This window comes from Lepidochelys kempii, chromosome 3 (genome assembly GCF_965140285.1).
Source record: "Lepidochelys kempii isolate rLepKem1 chromosome 3, rLepKem1.hap1, whole genome shotgun sequence".
NCBI classification, from domain to species: domain Eukaryota; kingdom Metazoa; phylum Chordata; order Testudines; family Cheloniidae; genus Lepidochelys; species Lepidochelys kempii.
Window position 1 is genome coordinate 98,370,891 of NC_136382.1, and position 21,425 is coordinate 98,392,315.

A 21,425-nucleotide genomic window follows, 5' to 3' on the forward strand; every position below is an offset into this window, starting at 1 on the left:
CAGAAGCTGATAAACACTCAGCAAAAATGCATATTTTTTAGCATTAATGGGTGAGAATTTGAAATCGCCAACATCAACTACTGCTATAATACACACAAAGCAGGAAAACTGGAATTTGGTATCCACAAAGGCACAGGTGAAAAAAATACAGGACTGAAAATTTCAAAGGATACATTACAGGCAGTAAAAGGGGATGTTTCCTTAGGAACAAAGAACTAGCCACACATTTACTACAAGTGTAGCAGCGCCTTGATATTTGATTCTTCTGTTATCTTCCTGATTTTTATTCATACCCTTGACTTTGTTCATATTCTGGGTTCAATCTGTGTTACTCTAAGGAAGTTCCAGTACAATACTTTTCATAGTAACATCCTATCAAGGCACTGTAAGTATGAAATCTCATAGTCACATAGCTGCTGATTGTTCAGTGCACATTAGGAATATGTTCCTGCTAATGTAAATGCTTTATAAATAGAAAAGGAAAAAAAGCAACCTCAGAAACAGAGTTACCATCCTTAAACTATAAGAGTAACAAGTTTTATATAGCATATGACATTAACAGTTGATGAAGAAAGTGCATTTCAAATGACACAAAACAGTAAATTAAGGTCTAATATTTTTACGGATGGCAACGGTATCAACAGGTTTAAGAACAAGATGTGTTGGGGAAAATATCTTGAGTGCAGTACAAATAGAAAATCCTACAGTATGTCATATACGTATGGACCATTGGCAAGGAACCACACAGAAAACATACATCCACTGGGAATCGAGTGGTGGTGGAAAGGACAGATGCAAAAAAGGTTTTCAGGTTTAGCAGATAAAAGTAAATGTCTTCTGCCTTTCATTTTAAAGAAAACATACACAATCAAAGAGAATATTACAGATTACTCCAAGAAAGAATAATGATAGATAGAATTGTATATTGCAGGCCTCAATGCCAAAAAAATTCTTTTCATAGCAACACCGTGAAAATTGCATACTTTTTGCATGCTAGGGAACTTATATTTGGTCCATAACTTAAAATTGGGATGTAGCTAGCCAGCCTGCTGGGATGCTGTGAAACTTTGCAAAAATAATATTGAGGCCATTTCGATACAAGATCCCTATTTACAGTTTCAGCAGAAACATATTCTTAAATAGACAACTCTGTACATACCGAGCAGAACCAAAGGGCAGTAGAAAGTAACTGATGTTCAAAAGAACATTGAAAAATTAGATTACACAGTTTGGCAATTTATTCTGATAATGGCCAATTCACCCCCTACTGTCTGTGTAAAGGTCAACACACTAATTCTATGGCTCACAGAGAACAAGCAAAGTATTGGTTTCATTCCTTTAGCATCATTTAAAATGTACTCTTTATAGGAAGATGATAACTAAGACTATTGAGCAAAAATAAAACATTAAGTAGAACTAGATGGTGAATGATGAGCGAGAGGTAAAAGGATATATGAGCATTTCTTGGAGATTTACCTTTTTATTCCTTCTCCCCCTGCCCAAGGGCTCTGTATCAAGCCAACCAGTCCTTTCAGCCAAGGGAAGTTGGCTGGGGTGGTGCCTCTCTCTCATTTCTAAGGCCTGGTCTATACATAGGTTTTACACTGATTTAACTAAATTGGCTTACAAACTGATTTTGTTAAGTTCATACAACTTTTATGTGTAGACAAGGCCACAATCCCTTTGTGATTGTGTGCAACACAAATAACTGAGCATCAAAGAGGGGAGGCAACTGATCCATAGTGACATTCACATATTTTCAATACCTGGAAAGTGTTTGGGTTGGCAGCTAACTCCATTGTGCCTGAGGAGTTTCTATTTAATTGTTTCCAGTTAGGCTTTTAGAACTCTGCAGACTCTCCACTGGATTTACTTCGGGGCCAAAGTAAAATATAGTCATGTTCCTAGTCGAAGCAGTATGGAGAATCTCACAGTGGTTCAGAGAGTGAATAAAGAGTGTACAGCTACACAAAGACTTTAACCAACACATGGAGACATAACATTCAACCTGTCATTTTGACAATAGGCTCACAAAATAAAAGCAGTGGAACCCTTCATTTGGTGAGATCAGGGGTGGGAGAAAAGTTATGTCCCACTCTGAAGATTTATGATTTCTTTGTTCTGGAGGCTCTGTCCCTTCAGAAGCTCCAGCATGGCAGCTCTTCTCAATCTGAGCTAACACTGGGGAAACTGGAAAGACAGCTAGTACCCCTTCCTCCTACAGCAAGTAAGAGCATATGTCAGATCACTAAGGCTACTTAAGACAGCTGCTAAGCTGTGGTTATCACAATGCTGGGAACTGACTCTGCCATGCTTACTCCTGCAAAGACAACTTCATTTTAAACAGACGTATATTAATATTTCTAAAATCAATATGTCCAGCTAGTCTTCTCGGGTATTTATAGTGCACAAATTACTGAGATCTCTAGATGTCAAAACCAAGGTATATGCATGAGAGGGACTCAGAAGATCTTGACAAAATGGACTTGTCCTTGACCTATTAGTTTACCTCCATAACTTTCTGTTAATTAAAGTTACATACACCAGGGAATACCACAGGTTTTTGTTCCTTTCTATGGTTTCAGAGTAGCAGCCATGTTAGTCTGCATTTGCAAAAAGAAAAGGAGGACTTGTGGCACCTTAGAGACTAACAAAATTTATTTGAGCATCTCTTCATCCTTGCTCGGGGGTCGCATAACTAGTTACGCGACCCCCGAGCGTTTATGCGACCCCTGAGAGAGGATGAAGGGATGCTCAAATAAATTTGTTAGTCTCTAAGGTGCCACAAGTCCTCCTTTTCTTTTTTGTTCCTTTCTATGTTATTCAGCAAGTTGATAATCAAAAGTAGGCAGTAAATATCAGTAAACTGAAGAAATATCTTAACTGGTTGTTCATCCCTGCTACGCATCTGGCAACTTTATGGTGGGTACAAATTTCTAGAATGGAGAACACTGTTGTTACAAAAAGTGAACAAAAATGCTGAATAGTGTCAATATTTCATTCAAAAGGTGGGAAGGGAATAAGCCAGCCTACACACACAGCATTCTAATGGCCAATAATATACAGACAGATGAGGGCAAGAACATACTTCTAATGCCATCAGTCTAGGATTCCTGGCACCACAATGATCATATCTCCTTCAGCTCTTGAGGCAATATATATGTACTGTATGTAGGCTGTTGCCAGAATACAAGCAAACTTCATAACTGACTGCCACTTATACCATTCACAGGAGCAGTAAGTTAGCTGTTGGCTTACACTCTATGAAGTCCAGTATCAAAGTAAGAAAGCCTAACTACAGCATTTGGTAATCCTAGCATTCCTTATTCTCCTGCTTTCACTGAAAGTAAACAGGTTAAATTTCTCTGATGTAACTATACTTTTAAATACAGTGTTTAAAGAAAACAAATTTGAAAGAATTACCATGCTTACCATCCTTTTCTTTCCTCCATAAACTGTATATTTACAATATAGCTGAAACTATAGGAGTTAATTCCCTACAGTAGGTTATATTAAATGGCACGTATAAAGCATTTTAAGGCAGCAGAATGTTTTAGGAATATCTCAGGTGATGAAAAAGGCTAATATAGTACTAATCATACAGTATTTTAATTCCGAAAAAATATGCCCAGCTATATTGACCCTAGCATCGTAAGGGTTGAAAAACCAAACAAGTATGCCATTAAGCACGTCCGAGGAATCCACTGAGCTTGTCTGCTTCTGATACATATTGTGCAAGCCCTTGTCGCTGCAACTATAGTCAAAAAAGTGTATTCACTATACCTGTGAACCTATATAAAAGATGTACAAAATATAAATGTCATCAGGGCTTTATATTTTCAAAAATTTTAAATAAACACAAAGTATATATAGGCATATATGTTGTAATTTCAGTGTCAATACTAGCACAGAGTTTGTCTCTTCTAAATACAGACCTGTATACTTCCTATTCCAGCACATGCACCTACAAACACATGATCATGCATACAGCTTTACTTTCTGCTGTTTGCAGAAAAGTCAGAATATACAGAACTATACATTGTATCAACTCAAAATAGATTGGCAAACCAAGGAGGATGTCATTCAAAAGTAATTATTTGTGAGCCATTTAAGAAAGAAAGAAAGAAAGAAAGAAAGAAAGAAAGAAAGAAAGAAAGAAAGAAAGAAAGAAAGAAAGAAAGAAAGAAAGAAAGAAAGAAAGAAAGAAAGAAAGAAAGAAAACGAGGGGTATAATTATTTCATCAATAAAAACACTGAAGACTGCAATGATGATCTGAGATTGAAAACGCTTTGCCCAGTAAGTCAAGTGACAGGATTACTTTTGGACGATATACACAGTGTAGAACTGGGTGCTATCACAATCAGAGAACACACAGTTATAAAGAGGCGCAGAGCTTTCACATTTCACAACAGCATCAAATTCATCCTTGAGTTCAGACTACTGTCGTCTCTGACTGAAGTGAGAGAGAATAACTGTGTGCAGTCATTCTCACAGCAGGTGGTGCTGAAGGTGATCTGGATGCCCACCTGGAAGGTAAGCGTCGATTTGCTGGCCGCGCTGGCCGGGAGAAGCCTTTCCCAGTTGAACATTTAGCTGGCACAGATATCTAGAACACAAATGAAACTACTTGCCTTAACAAGTTATAACACAGTCGTTAATGGAATGTAAAAGGAATGAAGTGGCATACCTCAGAACAGGTGGTCTTGGGCTATTAAAAGGACCTGAGGATGTGTTTACATAGCAATGTATAGAATGCAAAGGAACAGACACTTCTATATATAGGAATTCTTACATCAGTTGCAGCATGAGATATGTGGACATGGATGCTAGATACAAGGGAAGATATAAGATTTTAACCCATATGCAAACCATAAATTAATTGCTCTTGCAGGCACCTTTTCATTTTTGGAACTTATGTGGATGAACTTTTATGCTGGTTCATAAACATAACTCAGTATACAACAATACACTGAAACAGGATTCCATGTACCTTTCAGGTATCTTTTGATGGATCCTGTTGTAACTGTCAAGGCTCATTATAAAGGACTGTGTTTCCATTACTGTTATGTGAAGATGTTTGTACTTCATAAATTGTTAATAATGATAATTTATGACTATAGTATCATAGCTGCATGCAGAGCTTCACAAACGTATGAAAGACAACAGTCCAGACTCTGTTCTTTGTTTCAGTGGTATAAATACAGAGTAATTACCATAGGTGTGATTCTTCAGTGCATTGTGCCATGTGTGGTTCTTTATACCTTTGCCAAGTGAGTGCAGGTGGGTTTAAAATGCTGCCATTCTGATTAGTTAGTATTTTACACTCACTTTACATAGGCATAAATGACTACACAAGGAGCAAGACAGTGGAGAGTCAGGCCCATTGGCTTTAGTAGAGTTACTCTGGATTTATGCCAGTAAAAATAAAATCAAACTCTGGCTCATTGTTCTTACTCCAAATATTCACTAAGGAAATTTCCTATCACATTTGCACAGAGCAAAAAAATCAGAAGCTTCTCCTTTTTTCTTTTTTTTTTTTGCTGTGGTAGAACAAAGTTGTTTCTACTGAAAACTATAGGGATGCAGGGGGTGTTGTAGCACCCCCAGGTTTTACGCAGGTTTCCAGCTGCCTTCCCCACTCTGGGGTCCTGGCCCAGCGCCCAGGGCTCCACTGCCACCCTCCCCAGGGGCCAGGCTGCCAGCCCTGTGCATGGGGCTCTGCTCCCAGTTGCACTCCCACCCCCAGCTGTGGCCCCAGCCTCAGCCCCTTTACACAGGTCCCCCCTCCCAGAGACACAGGCCTGCTCCCAGCCCCAGCTCTGGGGGGGGAGAGGGGGCATGGACAGAGGTAAGGGGGCTGGCTTTCAGCACCCCTACTATTAAAAGTGTTCCAACACCACTGCTGCACACTGGTGAAGCTGACCCAAAAAACCCCAAACCAACAAGAACATCCTTATGTTAGGCTCAGCCCTTGGTCAGAAGAAAATCTACAGAATCAAATTCTCAGCTGTTAAAATCAATGTGGCTCCACTGAAGTCAATGGAATTGTGCCAATTTGAATTATACCAGTTGACGATCTGACATACTTTTTTTCCCTATGGGGTTTCACAGCTCCAAGTGAGTCTACCCCATCTCTGTGAGGCGCTAAGGAGGGTATCACAGAATCATAGAAGTTAGTAGGATCAGCAAAGGTCATCTAGTCTAACCCCCCTGTCAGGATGCAGGATTTGTTGTGTCTAAACCATCCAAGACAGATGGCTGTATCCAGCCTCCTTTTGAAAACCACAGTGAAGGAACTTCCACGACCTCCGAAGGCAGTCTGTTCCACTGTCCTACTGTTCTTACTGTTAGGAAGCTTTTCCTGAGCTTTAATCTAAATCTGCTGTGCTGTAGTTTGAAACCATTGCCTCTTGTCCTGCCCTCTGTGGCAAGAGAGAACAACTTTTCTTTACCTTTTTTATGGTAGCTTTTCAAATGTAGCTGAAGACCGCTATCATATCCCCCGTTAATCTCCTCTTTTCCAAACTCAGCATACCCTATTCCTTCAGCCTTTCCTCATATGGCTTTCATCCCCATCCCTTTGATCATCTCTGTCGCGCACCTCTGGATCCTTCCCAGTTTCTCTACATCCTTTCCTTTGTGTGCTTCCAGCCAGTAGTCTGCCTGAGCCAGTAGTGACGTCCACTTCCCAGCAGCCACTGGCAGGACCAGTAACTTCAACTACATTTTTCAAAATACTTGTTTCATTTTTTTTTTAGGAGTTTGAGAAAAGGGCAACTTTTCTACACTCTGCCAGTAAAATAAGGCCAAATGCAAAATGCTGTGGCTGGACCAGCCCCTCTCTTTCCCCTGGGTCAGTGTTGGGAGCGATGCACAGTCTGGATTTGAAGAATGTGTGAATGCTCCGTTACTGGACACGTATAGAAACCCCAGCATGGCACCTTTAGGAGACAAACAACAGCCATTGTTCTGGAGACTGCTCTCTCAGCCCCTGTAGGTTTTGCCATGGGAGGCTGTGTTAAAATCCTTTGAATGGGTTTTTGAAAACAGTCATGGGAGGGGAGAGCGGGGGAGAGAATGGGCCAGATTCTGATGTTAGCTATAGCAGTGCAAATTTCAAGTAGCTACACTGAGGTTAAACTCTAGATTTACACCAGTGTCACTGAGATCAGAATCTGATCCCACAGGACTCCTATATTATACTGATGTAGCTCCATTACCTTCCATGGAATCACTCCTGATTCACACAGGTGTAAATGAGAAAAGGATCACACCCAAAGTATCTAATATTACACAAACAGATATTTTAAACTGTCCCATTTTAGTGGCTTGTTTCTGAAGTTGGGTATAAATCTTACCTCTGGTAACTTCTGTCTCTCTTTGCCTTGTTTGACTTGCTGCCCAACACGCCTGGCTGAATTCCTCTGAAACTCTTGCTTTCCTTGCTCTGTCTGGAGCATTTCTAAATACCCACTCAATGTCTCACAACTCCCATCTGTGAACTCAGAATCTGACTGTGTCCCCTTATCTTTGCAGCATTTAGAATTATATAAAGATGTCACTGTTGATTTTTCATAGTTTTTCAAAAGTTTTTCAACAACTCCATAGTTTGACCTCGAGTCAGCTGAACGTGGGCGACCAGATAAATTAATTGGTCTCCAATCACGCTCGTGAAGCATATGCCGGTAGCCACTGGTGCTTAGAAGTCCATTTATTTGCTTTTGTTGCCCTGTTGTTCTGGCAGCTTTGGTTGGATTGCAGGGATCCTGTTTCTTTGCTGCAGAGAGTCTGGGATTTGAAACATAAGATGCATTTACAGTTTCTGTTCTGTTAATCATCCAGTCACACCCTGGGCCACAGTGTTTATGATCTCCAGTTGGTCTTTGAAGCTTCTGATTTTCTTGCAAAGATTTGTTGCATTTATCTGTATGAAATACAGTCCTGTTAAATTCATCGATCTTTGCTGCCAATGTTTCATTTTTTGGGGTCTTCTTTGGCAACATTGCAGGGTCACAGGAGTCATTACCATAATGTAAAACATTATGAGATTTAGGGCAATGTCTTCTGTGCAAATTCTCTGTTTGCACCATATTTCCATCTGAACAGCTTTTCTGGGCAGACAACGGGGAAGATCCATTCGGAGTACCTTTTCCAAGCTTGCCCACATCACATGACCATGTGTTGTGACAAAAACCTGCCGCTACACTGCACTCAGAGACTCTCTCTTTTTTGGCTATAGGTACTGAAGCAGTTACCACTGCACCATCTTTCACAGACTTTCCTTCATTTGCATGTGCCACTGGATCTTCACTCTGTTTTGCAAGAGAAGGATTAATACATTTCCTTCCATTCCTATCCTCCTGAACCTTACAGTTGCTTCTGCTGTCTGTATCTTTTACGGGTACTTCAGAGATCTGTACAGCTGCAGAAAGTGAGTTTGTCAGATGTCGAGAAGTGCTCCGTGGAGGAACTGGTGGGGCTTCTTTTTTTGGCCAGGGCATGAAGTCTCTTCCTCTACCACCAGTAAAAGAGCTACAAGGCATATCTTTCAAACCCCTGTTGGCACTCATCAAGTTCTTCCTGTTATTTTGTCCTTCTGTTTCAAAAGTGATGGAAGAAGTTTGTGGTTCATTGCTGGACATGCAGTTAATCTCAGGCATAATAACTGTGTTTTGGGTTTCTTCAAATTCTTCCAGAAAAGGAAGTGACTTCATTCTGTACATAAAAGAAGAGGCGTTTTTAGTGATGAGGATGTTCCTCCTAAGAAGTCATCTGGGGAAAAGGAAGGGAAGGCTTAACCTGTAGACATGTGACAGAGCATGGGGCACTGTCTGACCCCTAAGGGGAACAAAGGATTAACCCCAGCACAGCTTCCCACTCCCAGTACACAGGCACCCAGAAGAAGGTCTTTAAGACTGGCTGTTGGAAAAGATTTTGGGGCAATTCCACTGCTAAGAATACAGGGAAGAAGTCCCACTCTATGATGGAAGAGTTTGAAGGAACCTCAGCAAAGGAAATCTTGCAGTGTACTCCTCCCCTCCATCCCCCAACCTAGGTCCCCTATAAGAGGTTTTACTGTAGGAAGGAGGACGGGCCCTCTAATTTGTACTCAATTCAGTGGGAGTTGGCATGAGTATTTGAGTGAGGAGCGCCTCTGCGCGTAGTCATTGGCTTGTGCAAATGTCTTAATATTCAATGTGAGAGCACAAATGTGTCATTTATGGTTCCATGCAATAATCACATTTTCCAGCACACATTCACAAAGTGTACAGCAGTTCCTTCACAGATATTGATGCTAAAGCAATCATACACTGTGGAAAAGACTGTAGGCTGCCCATGCATGGATGTACTGGGGAAAGACTCCAAGGAGCCCCTTTGTACTTCTTGAATCTCTCAGCAAGAGCCTGGCACAATGTGCGTACATACCTACAAGGCGACAGGTGTTAGCTGCCTAGAAAATTACAGGGTGAGGTCAGGTCTATGCTCAGCAGAGTTGGCTGAGAATGGAGAGGGAAACACAATGCTGCCTCTCCAAGAGTGGTGTAGCTGCCGCACAAGTGTGGGCTTCCCAGGAGCCCCAAGGAGGAATTCTGGCAGAATCAGCCAGAAAACCTTCTGGGCACTTGGCTGCCATGTGGCCTCACCGAACCCCTGCCAGACAGCCTGTCACACCAAGGGCACAATCTAGCCCTCTGTGCACTTTATGTACATCCGTGTGTAAGGAGCAGTGTCTAGCGGTATTTCCTCATGAGGAATCCAAGGGCATTATGTTTGCAGTGGACGGGGTGCTGGTGGAGGGGAAAAATGATTTGCTACTGTTCCTTTCAGCATGCAGCTTACTTCTCCCTGATGTGGCCAGCCATCTCCCCTAGTGTGTGTGTGTGTGCAAAGTGGGAGGGAGGGGAGAGAAGTCACTCCCTGCCCCCTTGCTCCTTGTAGGGAGTATCTGGTGAAAATCCCCTGCAGTCCCTCCAGCATCCAGTGCTGAAATCTAGGTAACCCTAACATGACACAGAGGGGGGACAAAAAGAAAAGGAGTACTTGTGGCACCTTAGAGACTAACCAATTTATTTGAGCATAAGCTTTCGTGAGCTACAGCTCACTTCATCGGATGCATACTGTGGAAACTACAGAAGACATTATATACACAGAGACCATGAAACAATACCTCCTCCCACCCCACTCTCCTGCTGGTAATAGCTTATCTAAAGTGATCACTGTCCTTACAATGTGTATGATAATCAAGGTGGGCCATTTCCAGCACAAATCCAGGTTTTCTCACCCTCTGCCCCCCCCCTCCCACAAACTCACTCTCCTGCTGGTAATAGCCCATCCAAAGTGACCACTCTCTTTACAATGTGTATGATAATCAAGGTGGGCCATTTCCAGCACAAATCCAGGTTTTCTCACCCGCCCCCCTTTTTTTTTCCAAAAACCACACACACAAATTCACTCTCCTGCTGGTAATAGCTTATCCAAAGTGACCACTCTCCTTACAATGTGTATGAAAATCAAGAGGGGGGACAGAAATCTTTCATCCTGTCTACTCCACTACTGTGCTAGGGCGAGGCACAATCTAGCCCTACGTAAATGCAGATATCAGTTTATATATTTTGGAAGCACACTGCATTTTTTGCAATTAAAACATGAGTTTGAAACATATTTTGGTTTTCACTGGGATTCCTTACGCTGAGCACTAACACACTGAGCCCTATCCAGCTCCTGACCAATTCAATTGCAAATTTCCCTTAACTTGAATAGCCTCAGGAATAGGCCCACTGTTGCCTTTCTTCCCCTAACATAAATAGGCCAAATGTGTTTTTACCTTCTGTGGTTGGGCTTCTTTCGAATTTCCTCTTGATAGCTGCATAACTCTTCACTAACTTTTGCCAGTTCTTTAAGAGCCTTTACAAATAAAATAATGTTACCTTAGCATGAACAGTAATCTCCAGAATTGTTTTATACCCAATGATGATTTACATGGGAGAGTCCTGTGCAGAAGGGAGTAGCACAGAAATGTCTCCAAGTTATGGACCAAGGTAAATAGCATGCCACTAGTGTATTTAACAAAAGTTTATATATTCAACAGTCACAAACTGAGGGGGAAGGGGAAACATTCCCTGGCTGGGAAGTTGTTGCATTCTAAGACTCAGAGGACATATACTCTGGGTAGAGAGAGAAGGATTTCATCATGTTCCCCACATTTGCTGAAACACTGTTACTGTCATACTTACTGCATTGAGATCACCAGCATAACTACTGGTATCTTTCTTAGGAATTTTCAAGCTGAGGAGGTCTTCATATTTCTCCTGGTTGTCAAAGGCCAGACTGTTCCTTAACAAAACATTGTTTTTCCCCTGAGTTCTAGTTTCTTTACATTCTTGTTCTGTTTTACTGAGCAAACTCTTTTCTTCCATCCGGTCACTTGCCAAGTTATGTCGACAGTTCAGTTCTGCTGTGTCACTCCCTTCTGAAGTAGGGGAATATACAGATAGCTGCAGCATCTTGCTTTGAATGGCCTTATTATCCCGGACATTCATATTGCTCTCCCGCCTTAGTTTTACCTCCTGGTAAAGCTGAAAAGGCAATAAAACACCCTATTTAATCTAAGTAGAATTATGAGCTTCTAGGATAAAGGACCATATTTATTGTCTGCTTTAAACTGTGTTACAAAGCTCCTAAGCATTTTCATTCAGTAAAATCACATATGGGCTGAAAGATTTGATATGTATTTTTAGCTAAGAGATGCTGAGTCCTTAGCGGAATGGCCAATGGACCATTCTGTTGTCACAAGGTGTGGAGAAGGTTTGTTACAATTCCCAAAATCTTTGCTATATTTTAATCAAGGGCTTAGAGCTATGGAATGGGTTCCAGAAGATCTCACATGTTAAGTACCTCTGAGCTTGGTCAGTAATTAGGTGGTAGACTGCCAGAAACACCAAGGTGCTCCAGCAAATTTTGCTGGTCCATAAATAAGTGAAACATCCTCTATGAATCAATACTGAATCAAAATTCCAGGATGGTGTTGGATGGTAATGTGCTGGTGTCTTTTTGATCAGGTCCTGACCATGAATAGGCATTTAAGATCCTCTGACTCCACTAGTAAAAGTAAAGGCATTGTCAGCTCAGGTATGCTGGCATATTCTAATTTGGGGAATTATAATACAAAATATATGTTTAATGGTTGATGGCAGGATGCAAGGTCTGAGCTGTGGGACTGTTTGAGATATTGTTAATTTTATAACCATGGATAAAGAGTAAGAACTTGAGATGTCACTTTGAAGCATTGTACAATGTATATTTCCATTTACTGTCCCTTGCATGCAAAGATCCCAAAGCTCCTTATCAACATTAATTAATTCTCACAACATCGATGTGAGGTAGACAAGGGATGTAGCCATTTCTGAGCTGAAACACACCTGCTCTTTAACAGTGCACAGCACAGTCTGTAACACAATTTTGGACAGGCAGAAAAGAAAAATAGTGCATCTGCTTGAAACTGCATAGCAAATACGGGTAGGTAGAATGCAATGACTAGAGTTGGGAATTTGGCTAGGACATGGAGGTTTACATATTCCTGTTTTTATTTGAAACTGTTAATGACCACGAGCGATCATTACATCTCACTCAAAAGCTATCAGACCTGATTCTCCCACTAAGGCTGCTTTACACTGCTCTGGCAGCATAAAGGGGCATTACAGTGTGTGTAAATTACAATTACATTCACTTTAAAGTCCCTTTCCACTGCAAGAGCTGGGTCAAAGGGCCTCAGTGTAATTGAGAATTAGGCCCATCATCTCCAACACCATAGAGCCAACTAACAAACTAGCAGATGATTATTAATTGTAATAATACTCATTTATTATTTATATTACAGTAGCATATAAAGGCCCCAATCAGGTTGGAGCTCCATTGATTTAGATGCTGTAAATGATCGAAAGCAAACCTGATTCCTGCCCCAAACAGCATAAATATACATATAGGGCTCACGTTACTAAGCACTGAAATGTAGTTTGCCACTTCTGTGGCAAAACAAGGCAACTAGTTAACAAATCACAGCAACATCACCACATTTAAGGCAAGAAGTGGAGAAGAATATCATATTCAAATCCAATAGAAATTACAGCTGAAACATAGGAGGCAGACATCACGGAGTTACACTGTAGCCTGAGAGCAGCCTATGTCTGAGTCATTTGGCTCCATTTTCCTTTTCCATTTTATTATTTTCCTTTCATGTGAACAATCTCTTCCTTACATTCCTAGTGGTTGCAGAAAGCAAGCAAGAATATTTTCATGTGTATATTAGAATAAATTTGTGCACTAGTGAGTGGCAGAGGATTTTATTCAGATGACAACTTTGGTGTAAAAGAATAATAAATAAATTACTTACGCTATCCTTGAAAGGAAGTGAATTAGGATTGATAGAAAGTAAATGATCGCTAACAGGTGTAAATATTCTTTGTGTCTAGCCTTTGTTTACTGTAATCCTTTTTTCTAATAAAGGTCGTCAATAAATATAGTAGGTCTTTGCAGGAATAAATCTCTCATTTCCTGAGCCACTCATTCTTTGATTCATGGAATTCCCTTTGATGTTAACGAATAAAGTAGTACATAATTTATCCCAGACAGAGAGATATATTTTATAATGCCTGTATTAGAATTTTGTTGATAAATATGCATTCACCTAAGCCAGTGGTTCTCAACAAGGGGTATGCATACCCATGGGGGCACGCAGAGGTCTTCCAGAGGTACATCCATTCATCTAGATATTTGCCTAGTTTTACAACAGACTACATAAAAAGCACTAGCAAAGTCAGTACAAACTCAAATGTCATACAATGACTTGTTTATACTATTCTATACACTAAAATGTAAGTACAATATTTATATTCCAATTGATTTATTTTTAATTATATGATAAAATGAGAAAGTAAACACTTTTTCAGTAACAGTGTGCTGTGACAATTTTTTGTATTTTTTGTCTGATTTTGTAAGCAAGTTGTTTTTAAGTGAGGTGCAACTTGGGGTACACAAGACAAATCAGACTCCTGAAAGGGATACAGTAGTCTGGAAAGGTTGAGCGCCAAAGACCTAAGCCCCATACAGACATGTCTGCTACCGTTTAAAATGTATGTACGATGCACACTGTGCCCAGAATCTCTGGCTATGGTATATACTGCCAGCAATACTGCAGCAAATTTGACCTAAGACCAATGCTTCAAAGTGACATCTCAAGTTCTTACTCTTTATCCATGGTTATAAAATTAACAATATCTCAAACAGTCCCACAGCTCAGACCTTGCATCCTGCCATCAACCATTAAACAGTGGCAGACACTGAACTGGAAAACGGTTCAGAGAGAAAAACCATGAGGTGGCCTTGGGCTATCATATAAGACTTTAGAAAAATGTTCATTTTTACAGTGTTGTTTACACTCAAAAATCCAAAGTACCTCTTCTATTTTCTTCTGCATGACCTTCCACTGACTTTCCCACTCCTTCCTTTCACTGTCAAATCTCTCCAGCAGTTCCATCTTCTCTTTAGTCCAGTTCTTTTCAGTATTCTCCAGTTGTTTATGTAGGTCCATTGCTGCACTATGAGTATCAACTAAAAGGTGTTTATGCTCCTCTTCTTTCCTCAATGTTTCCAGGAAGCTGGGATTGATTTTATCAGAATAAGTCTTTCTTGTCTTTGATTCTAGCTTCAAGCAAAAAGAAAAAAAAATGTAACAGACAGCCCATTCCATTCATTTCAATTGTATCAAAGATTGCTTGCATGAGTCTATATCAGGATTATAATGATAAACATATACACTACAGTAGAAGTATGGATGAACTGGAATACACAGCAGGAAAAGGAGTTCCAATCCCTTCTCCCCCACAAAAAGTGATATCAGATAACAAATTTAGTCTATCATTCTACATGCTGTACCTAAATAGCATACACATAAGCAACAGTCCTACAAATGGGTAGTATTTAAACTTGCTCTCCTTTAGATGAAGCAGAAGTGCTATGACAGCACTTGATCGTGCAATATACAGAGAGCCTCTTTCAAGATGCTGAGCACCCTCAATTCCCGTGGTCGTGAATTCAAGGCCTTGGAACCTTCCAAGATCTGTCTTTTAGTCAGAATGGCCAAGAATGCTGTCTCTGTGCTATATTTGAACTGTTCACAACAAAACTAGAAATCTAAAGATAGGAAGTTTGCTCAGAACAATTGAGATTTTACACTGGCACATTTAAAAACATTAGTGTTATATGTATACTTTTAATTACACAAAAGAAAACATGCAGTTATGGGGGGGGGACCATAAATCTTTTATGAACATACATACACATCAGAACACAATACAAAAGCTTAATGTATTTTGGTTTTACACGTCTTAATAAATAAATATATTAGTCCCATGGCATGGGCTTGGAAGACAGCAGAAAGGGACTCTATCCCCAACTCTGACTGATTGTGAGACCTTGCATAAATCATTAAACCTCTCTGCACCCCAATTTCCTCTTCTCTCAAAATACAAATCATGATCCCCACCACCCTCTGTAAAAATCTCTGAGTTCTATGGATGGACAAGTGCTAAGTAGCATTGTTATATTATATGTTTCAGAGTAACAGCTGTGTTAGTCTGTATTCGCAAAAAGAAAAGGAGTACTTGTGGCACCTTAGAGACTAACCAATTTATTTGAGCATAAGCTTTTGTGACCTACAGCTCACTTTATCGCATCCGATGAAGTGAGCTGTAGCTCACGAAAGCTTATGCTCAAATAAATTGGTTAGTCTCTAAAGTGCCACAAGTCCTCCTTTTCTTATTGTTATATTATGATACACTTGTAGAGGGAAACCTTTTACCGAATGGTGATAGATTTTATAGACCCGATTCTCACTCACTCAATTTTTACATCAGTGACTCATTAAAAATCAGTAGATTTGCTGCTGATTTACACCAGCATGAGGTTAGAATCACACCCATTAATTCATTCTTGGGAGCAACAGTTTGGTAGCCTGACATGGGATGATGTACTGTATGCACAGTTGTGTGTGTTCCCTGAATTTGGGTTTCAAATCAGACTACTGTGTTAATCTGGTGAACACAGATATTCATATCCATTCACAATAAACTTGCAGATTGCATTGGTTCATGCTCAGAGGCTATATCAATGTTATTTGTCTGGTCTCAAAAACGACTCCCTTTATTGGACATGTTTGTGATTAGTAGTTTGTATCTAATTTTGTAATTCCTTTTGTGCTTCATGCAAAGCTATGCTCAGCCCTTTACTGGGCAAAGCAGATTGATTCAGCTGTGGCTGCTACATGATCACAGCTTCCCACTGTCTGTTTTTTTTCTAGCCAGCTGACAAGTTGACATCTAATTCAGACTCAGCTTCTTTCATTAACAAGTGAGCTGTGAGCTCAGCTGAGGACCAACAGGTTACTTGCAACAGTGTGTTAGATGAAGTCCTGATACCATACATCTCAACTGACAGCATTTAAGGCCTGATTCTACTACCACCACAGCCAATGGCAGTCATGCCTCTAACTTCAGTACAAGTTGGATTGGGGCCTCAGAGGGCGGGACCTCCCTTCATTGAGCCTCCCTGTCACTCCCTTTCAAGATCACAGTAATACCATAGAGTTATTTAGCTGTGCAATGCAGCGTTTGAACTCCGCTCTTTCAAGCTCCCACTCAGCCCTGTCATTGGAACACTGAGACACTGAGAAAAGCTTCTTCTTTTCTCTTCCATCTTTAGCTCTGCCTGAACCATAGGTGCCAACTCCCTGAGTGCTCTGGGGCTGGAGCACTCACAGAAAAAAAATTGTGGGAGCTCAGCACCCATCAGCCACAGTTGTTCGGGGGCATCGCTGATCAGCTATTTGGTGCCCTCCCCCATCAGCTAATTGGGGTGCTGACAAACAGCTGTTTGGTGGCACAGGGAGGGTTTGGGGGAGAGCAGAGAGCAGTGAGCAGTGGGTGGGTAGGGGTCTCAGGGAGTGGGCAGAGCACAGGAAGAGGTGGAGAGAGGGCAGGGCCTCAAGGGGGTGGTGTGAGGGCAGGAAGAGGTGGAACAAGGGAGGGGTCTTTTGGGAGGGGCTGGAGTGGGGGCAGGGCCTCAGGGCAGAGTGGGGATGGAGCACCCCTGGGAAAACTAAAAGTCAGCACCTATGACTTGAACCACTTCCAAAACAGACTTCAGATCCAGCAAAACACTTCTGTTTTTATCTACCTGGAAACATTCAGGGTAGCTTTACAAATAAAGATCTTTGACACTAACAGAGCTGCTCCAAGACAACTCAGCATTCTTAATATGAAATAAGTCCACTATTAGTTTGTTGTTTAAGACAGGCTCACGGCTTCATGTTGAAGCCAGCCAGTCTATGGAGCTGGCCCCTCTCCAGGGCCAAGGTTCAAGCTCAGTACCAGGGACTGCCTTAAATGTTGATGAAAAACAACTTCTTATATAAGAATTCCATGCACTGAAAATCTGTTGCAATCGAAACATCTATTCATGGAACATCTACAGCCATATCAATATTTTTTTCACTTCACTACTACAAAGGTTGTATTTTTATGGGGGGAGGAAGGTACAGCAGTAATTCACTCTTTTGCTATACTTACTCTTTTAATCGACTTTTTTTAACTTATTCAAGAAACTTCAGAAGAATTAACCAAACTGATCTATTTACTCACTTGACTTCTCTGGACTGATTCAAATGCATGTAGCAAAGAACAGTATGAAGACATAAACTAGAGACAGGCTGAGATACATTTTGCCTACCATTTGCACAAGCCTTTGTCAATGCAACATTTGGAATAACAACTGTGATTCAATCAGAAGTAAATGGTAAATCTTACTGGAACCAATCTGAAAGCCTACATTGCAGCCTAATATTTCCTGAATGTGCTCCTGTCATGCACACATTTGCAAAGCAGGTTAGCATGTCAAAAGACTCTTGATGTTCTTTTAGAGTGATTACTTATCAGGTATTACTCCCTTGCTTACATCCATCTTCAAAATGTGCATATGCCTCATACAAGATTCCATTTAGAAAAATAGAATGGAGACCCTCAACATGCAATCAAGTCCTGGAAAAAGTTAGTTGCAGCTATTTACTTGTAACTGTATCTTCCCTCAAAAGTGCTTCTCTCTTTCATTCATGGTTTCTTTTCCTGTTCATATCACGACTTATTCCCTTCAAATTTCCTCTTAAGATGCAACTACTCATAGTGAAGCTCATGATTGTTGATGTTCGCTCAGATGGCTGGGTGACCATATGCTGCGACTGCTGTTGCTATGGTGGGTAAATTCCTTAGAGGACTTTGACTCCTGTCCCTATCTTTGTCTCTTTCTCTGCTTGTTGATTTCCCAATCTCTAATACTGTGAGTATACTCACTACTTGTATAAAACACGGGGCTGTTCCCACAGGTATTCCACATGGCTTGAGCAAAACAAACAAATGTCAAAAGCCACTGCTTCCTTTTTATTAAAATACCTTTTTCTTTCACATGTGAAGTCCTATCACCCCAACACAGCCACAATTTTAGCTTGCCTTGGGGAGCAGTACAGTGTCTGAAATCTGGCTGTATTGGCACTTTCCACACGTCCTAGACAAGGTCAAAAGCTCATTACAGCAATCAACTTTAAACAAATAATCAATTTTGTCAACATCAGCTGTATTTCTCCTTTCAGCGTACCCTTCTCGCCTCTCAAATAAAAAGGTTTTATGCTGCTCCTGGTCTCTGATGTTACTCTTTCTTCCCTCTACCTCCCCTCTATGTAAATATCAAAAAATGCAAAATAATTTGAACTAAATCTCTGCTGGGGTATGGCAACTTCTAAAAATAATCTGCTGTGACATCAGAAGAGGAGGTGTTATTTTTCAACAGAGATTAACTGGAGTGGATATGCACAGCTAATCAGGTGAACTGATCTTCCTCTGTTTTACTAGTGATTAATTCACAGTAAGATAGGGTGCTGGCTTCTGGATGGGTCTATTTATATTTTTTTAAAGAAGTGGCAGGCATCATAGATTCTATGCACTTTATATTAAACCTATAAGAAACTCTCAGAGTCTCACTCTACTATTTAAAAAACAAAAGATCAAATGTGCAAAAATGGGCTGTCATCTCTGTCTTGTTAATAAATCATTCCATAGTTTGGAAACACTGACTGAACCACTGAACAGCCTTTCCTTGAGAATAAACAACCACCATCACACTTTTAAACTATTATTGGTCTAGATACAAATATCAAAATGAGGCAGATGTTTACAAGAGCCGTTAGTCAAACTGTTTACAGCCTTAATAATGTGTATTGTTACCTTTCTTTTCTATTTCACAAATAAGGCCAAAACTCTTCAAAAACCGCTGTGATTTTTAAAAGAAAAGAAAAGAACTTACCTTTTGTGCAGTAAACAATCCTTCAGAAATTTTTCAGTCCATTTTTCAGTGTAGTAGTGAAAGCAGTGAAATGCATAGCTAACTGGGATAAAGAGTTCCAGTTCTGTGAATCCTGATCCTTAAAGAAAACAAGAAACCAGGAAAGAGAGAATTTTTCAATTGGAGCAGCACTTGCAACTCTCTTTGATTAACTTCCCAACTTCGGTTTTGCAAACTGAAAAACAGTTCTGTCTGGCATCATCCCGGCAGCTGGGTTCCATGTGACGTCAGTACATGGAGGATGGTTTTAAAGCCACTTCTTCCAGCCCCCAGCTCTGTAACTTTATCTCTCCTCATATTTTGTGTAAACAACTTCAAGTCCAGGACATTTTTAGGTTTTATAGTGCAGCTAGTATTTAAAGCTTGCCAAAGCAACCAATGTTAATGTTAAAGCTATGACAATGGACAATTTTAGATTTCTTTTATTAGTTAAAGGCAACTCTGTGTTTTAAAGAAGGATTCTTTTCTACATTCCACGCCCAATTTTGAGGGATACATTTTAAGTTCTTTAGGAGCTTTGAAGCTAAACCACATTTGTTTAAACAGGCAACTTTTCATGATCCACAGCTCCTCTAAAATACCCACTCTTCCCCCATACTAAAATCTTTACTTTTTGCATTCAATTACATTATCACTTCTGAAATAAGACATTACTAGTCATTGTGTAATCTTATTTTACTTGTATTCTAGGAATGTTGACAATGGCTTGTTCAGAAAATACACAAACATTTTTGCTACTGTATAAGGATATTAGGCCAGATTCCCTGGTCCATTAAGTCCACTTTTGGACTACTTAGAAGCACAGAAACTGGCCAGAAATAGCCAGCAGAGAATCTCCATGCACAGGGGAGCTCTTCACTGGCAGAAACCTGGCAGAGATGGTGGAGATGTCTCCTGTTACAACTGCACCCCTCAACCCTGGCACAAGGGGATGGAGGAGACATCCAAGATTGGCTTGGGGCAAAGAGAGGGTGTGACTAAGTTGAGTTCTGCTACAAAAAATCCTCCTCAGCTACAACATCAGTGAAGGACCTTATGCCAATACAATAAGTTTGAGCTGCTACCCTGCAATGCTTCAGCTGGAGCTGGACAGGCTGGAGGCTCGAGCAAGACAGCAGAGAATCAAGCAGCTACAACCAATGAACAACCACTGTGCCCCTGCTCTCCTGGGTCTCAGTGGAGCAGGGTAGAGTGTCTAGCCCACTGTGACAAATCCTTTCATTTGCATATCTAATTGGATAGTATTGTTGCACTGCATTGTAGGTTATAAATTCCATGCTCACGTGGTATTGGTCTGTGCTGGATATACTGTGGACCTACATCACCTCAGAGGGAACTCTGGCAGCCATCTGCCCCAAGGAGCACCCAGGTGTGCGGTGGGGTGGGCATGCATACAACTTTGCCATCAGCAAAAGCATCAGGGGAATGGAGGCATGTCTCTTTCCTGCCCCTATTTCCCTCTTTAGCCAGTAGTAGTTCTGGAGCTTAGTTGTGCTGAGAGACTGCAACTGAGATTGGCCCCTGCTTGAGGCTGGGGGCTAAGACTCCTTGTGCCCTCACCCATTTGCACACCTGCATGACTCATATTGTGGATGGCCAATCTCCAGCTGTATGCAGTAGCTTCTGTCTGTGCTGAACAGAAGACTGATGGGCATCTGCTATCAGGCATGTGAATGCAATTCCCATTCCCTTGATTGGAAACAATGTTCATGCCCTCAAGAGTAGAATTTGATCATCTTATAGACAATAGGAGTTGCTTGTGGGATCAAGAACATAGTCTGCCCTAGGTGCTGCTGTGAGGAGCCAGGAGCACTTTGCCTACTCAGCACTTTCCCTCTTTGGAATGACAAGATGCGCCTATGTTAAAACACATGTACAGTAGAAGGGTTTCAGCTCAGGGTGCATTTTACAGTAAACACCAAAGTAGGTTGCAGGGAAAATACATTTTTTCTCCTTATATGGTCAGAAAGTAAGTCCCAGT

The 21,425-nt window shown here is 40.8% G+C and overlaps 2 protein-coding genes across 7 annotated transcripts in view; both read right to left on the reverse strand.

Moving 5' to 3' along the window:
- Positions 1 to 603: 603 nt before the first annotated feature.
- Positions 604 to 14,598, reverse strand: KIAA0408 (KIAA0408 ortholog). 2 transcript variants are annotated; one of them, XM_073337257.1, is made up of 5 exons: positions 14,454 to 14,598; positions 11,236 to 11,577; positions 10,827 to 10,906; positions 7,360 to 8,716; positions 604 to 4,607 (listed from the first exon to the last, which is right to left on the reverse strand). In XM_073337257.1, exons 1-5 carry the CDS (start codon positions 14,586 to 14,588, stop codon positions 4,434 to 4,436), a joined length of 2,088 nt encoding a protein of 695 aa, XP_073193358.1. In that variant the 5' UTR covers positions 14,589 to 14,598; the 3' UTR covers positions 604 to 4,433. The 2 variants fall into 2 exon arrangements, with proteins under 2 accessions (XP_073193358.1, XP_073193359.1); XM_073337258.2 differs by lacking the exon at positions 604 to 4,607 and adding an exon at positions 4,691 to 4,827.
- A 15-nt stretch (positions 14,599 to 14,613) lies between these two features.
- MTCL3 (MTCL family member 3) overlaps positions 14,614 to 21,425 on the reverse strand; it is a 58,451-nt gene continuing 51,639 nt past the window's right edge. For 2 of the 5 annotated variants that reach the window (XM_073337252.2, XM_073337250.2), the window contains exons 7-9: positions 19,406 to 19,523; positions 18,499 to 18,610; positions 14,615 to 14,702 (exon numbers count right to left, since the gene is read on the reverse strand). In XM_073337252.2, coding sequence (XP_073193353.2) covers positions 18,547 to 18,610; positions 19,406 to 19,523 — 182 coding nt within the window. In that variant the 3' untranslated portion in view covers positions 14,615 to 14,702; positions 18,499 to 18,546. Of the gene's footprint in view, positions 14,703 to 18,498; positions 18,611 to 19,405; positions 19,524 to 21,425 lie in introns of all 5 variants that reach the window. The other 3 variants (XM_073337251.2, XM_073337253.2, XM_073337254.2) reach the window with 3 other exon arrangements.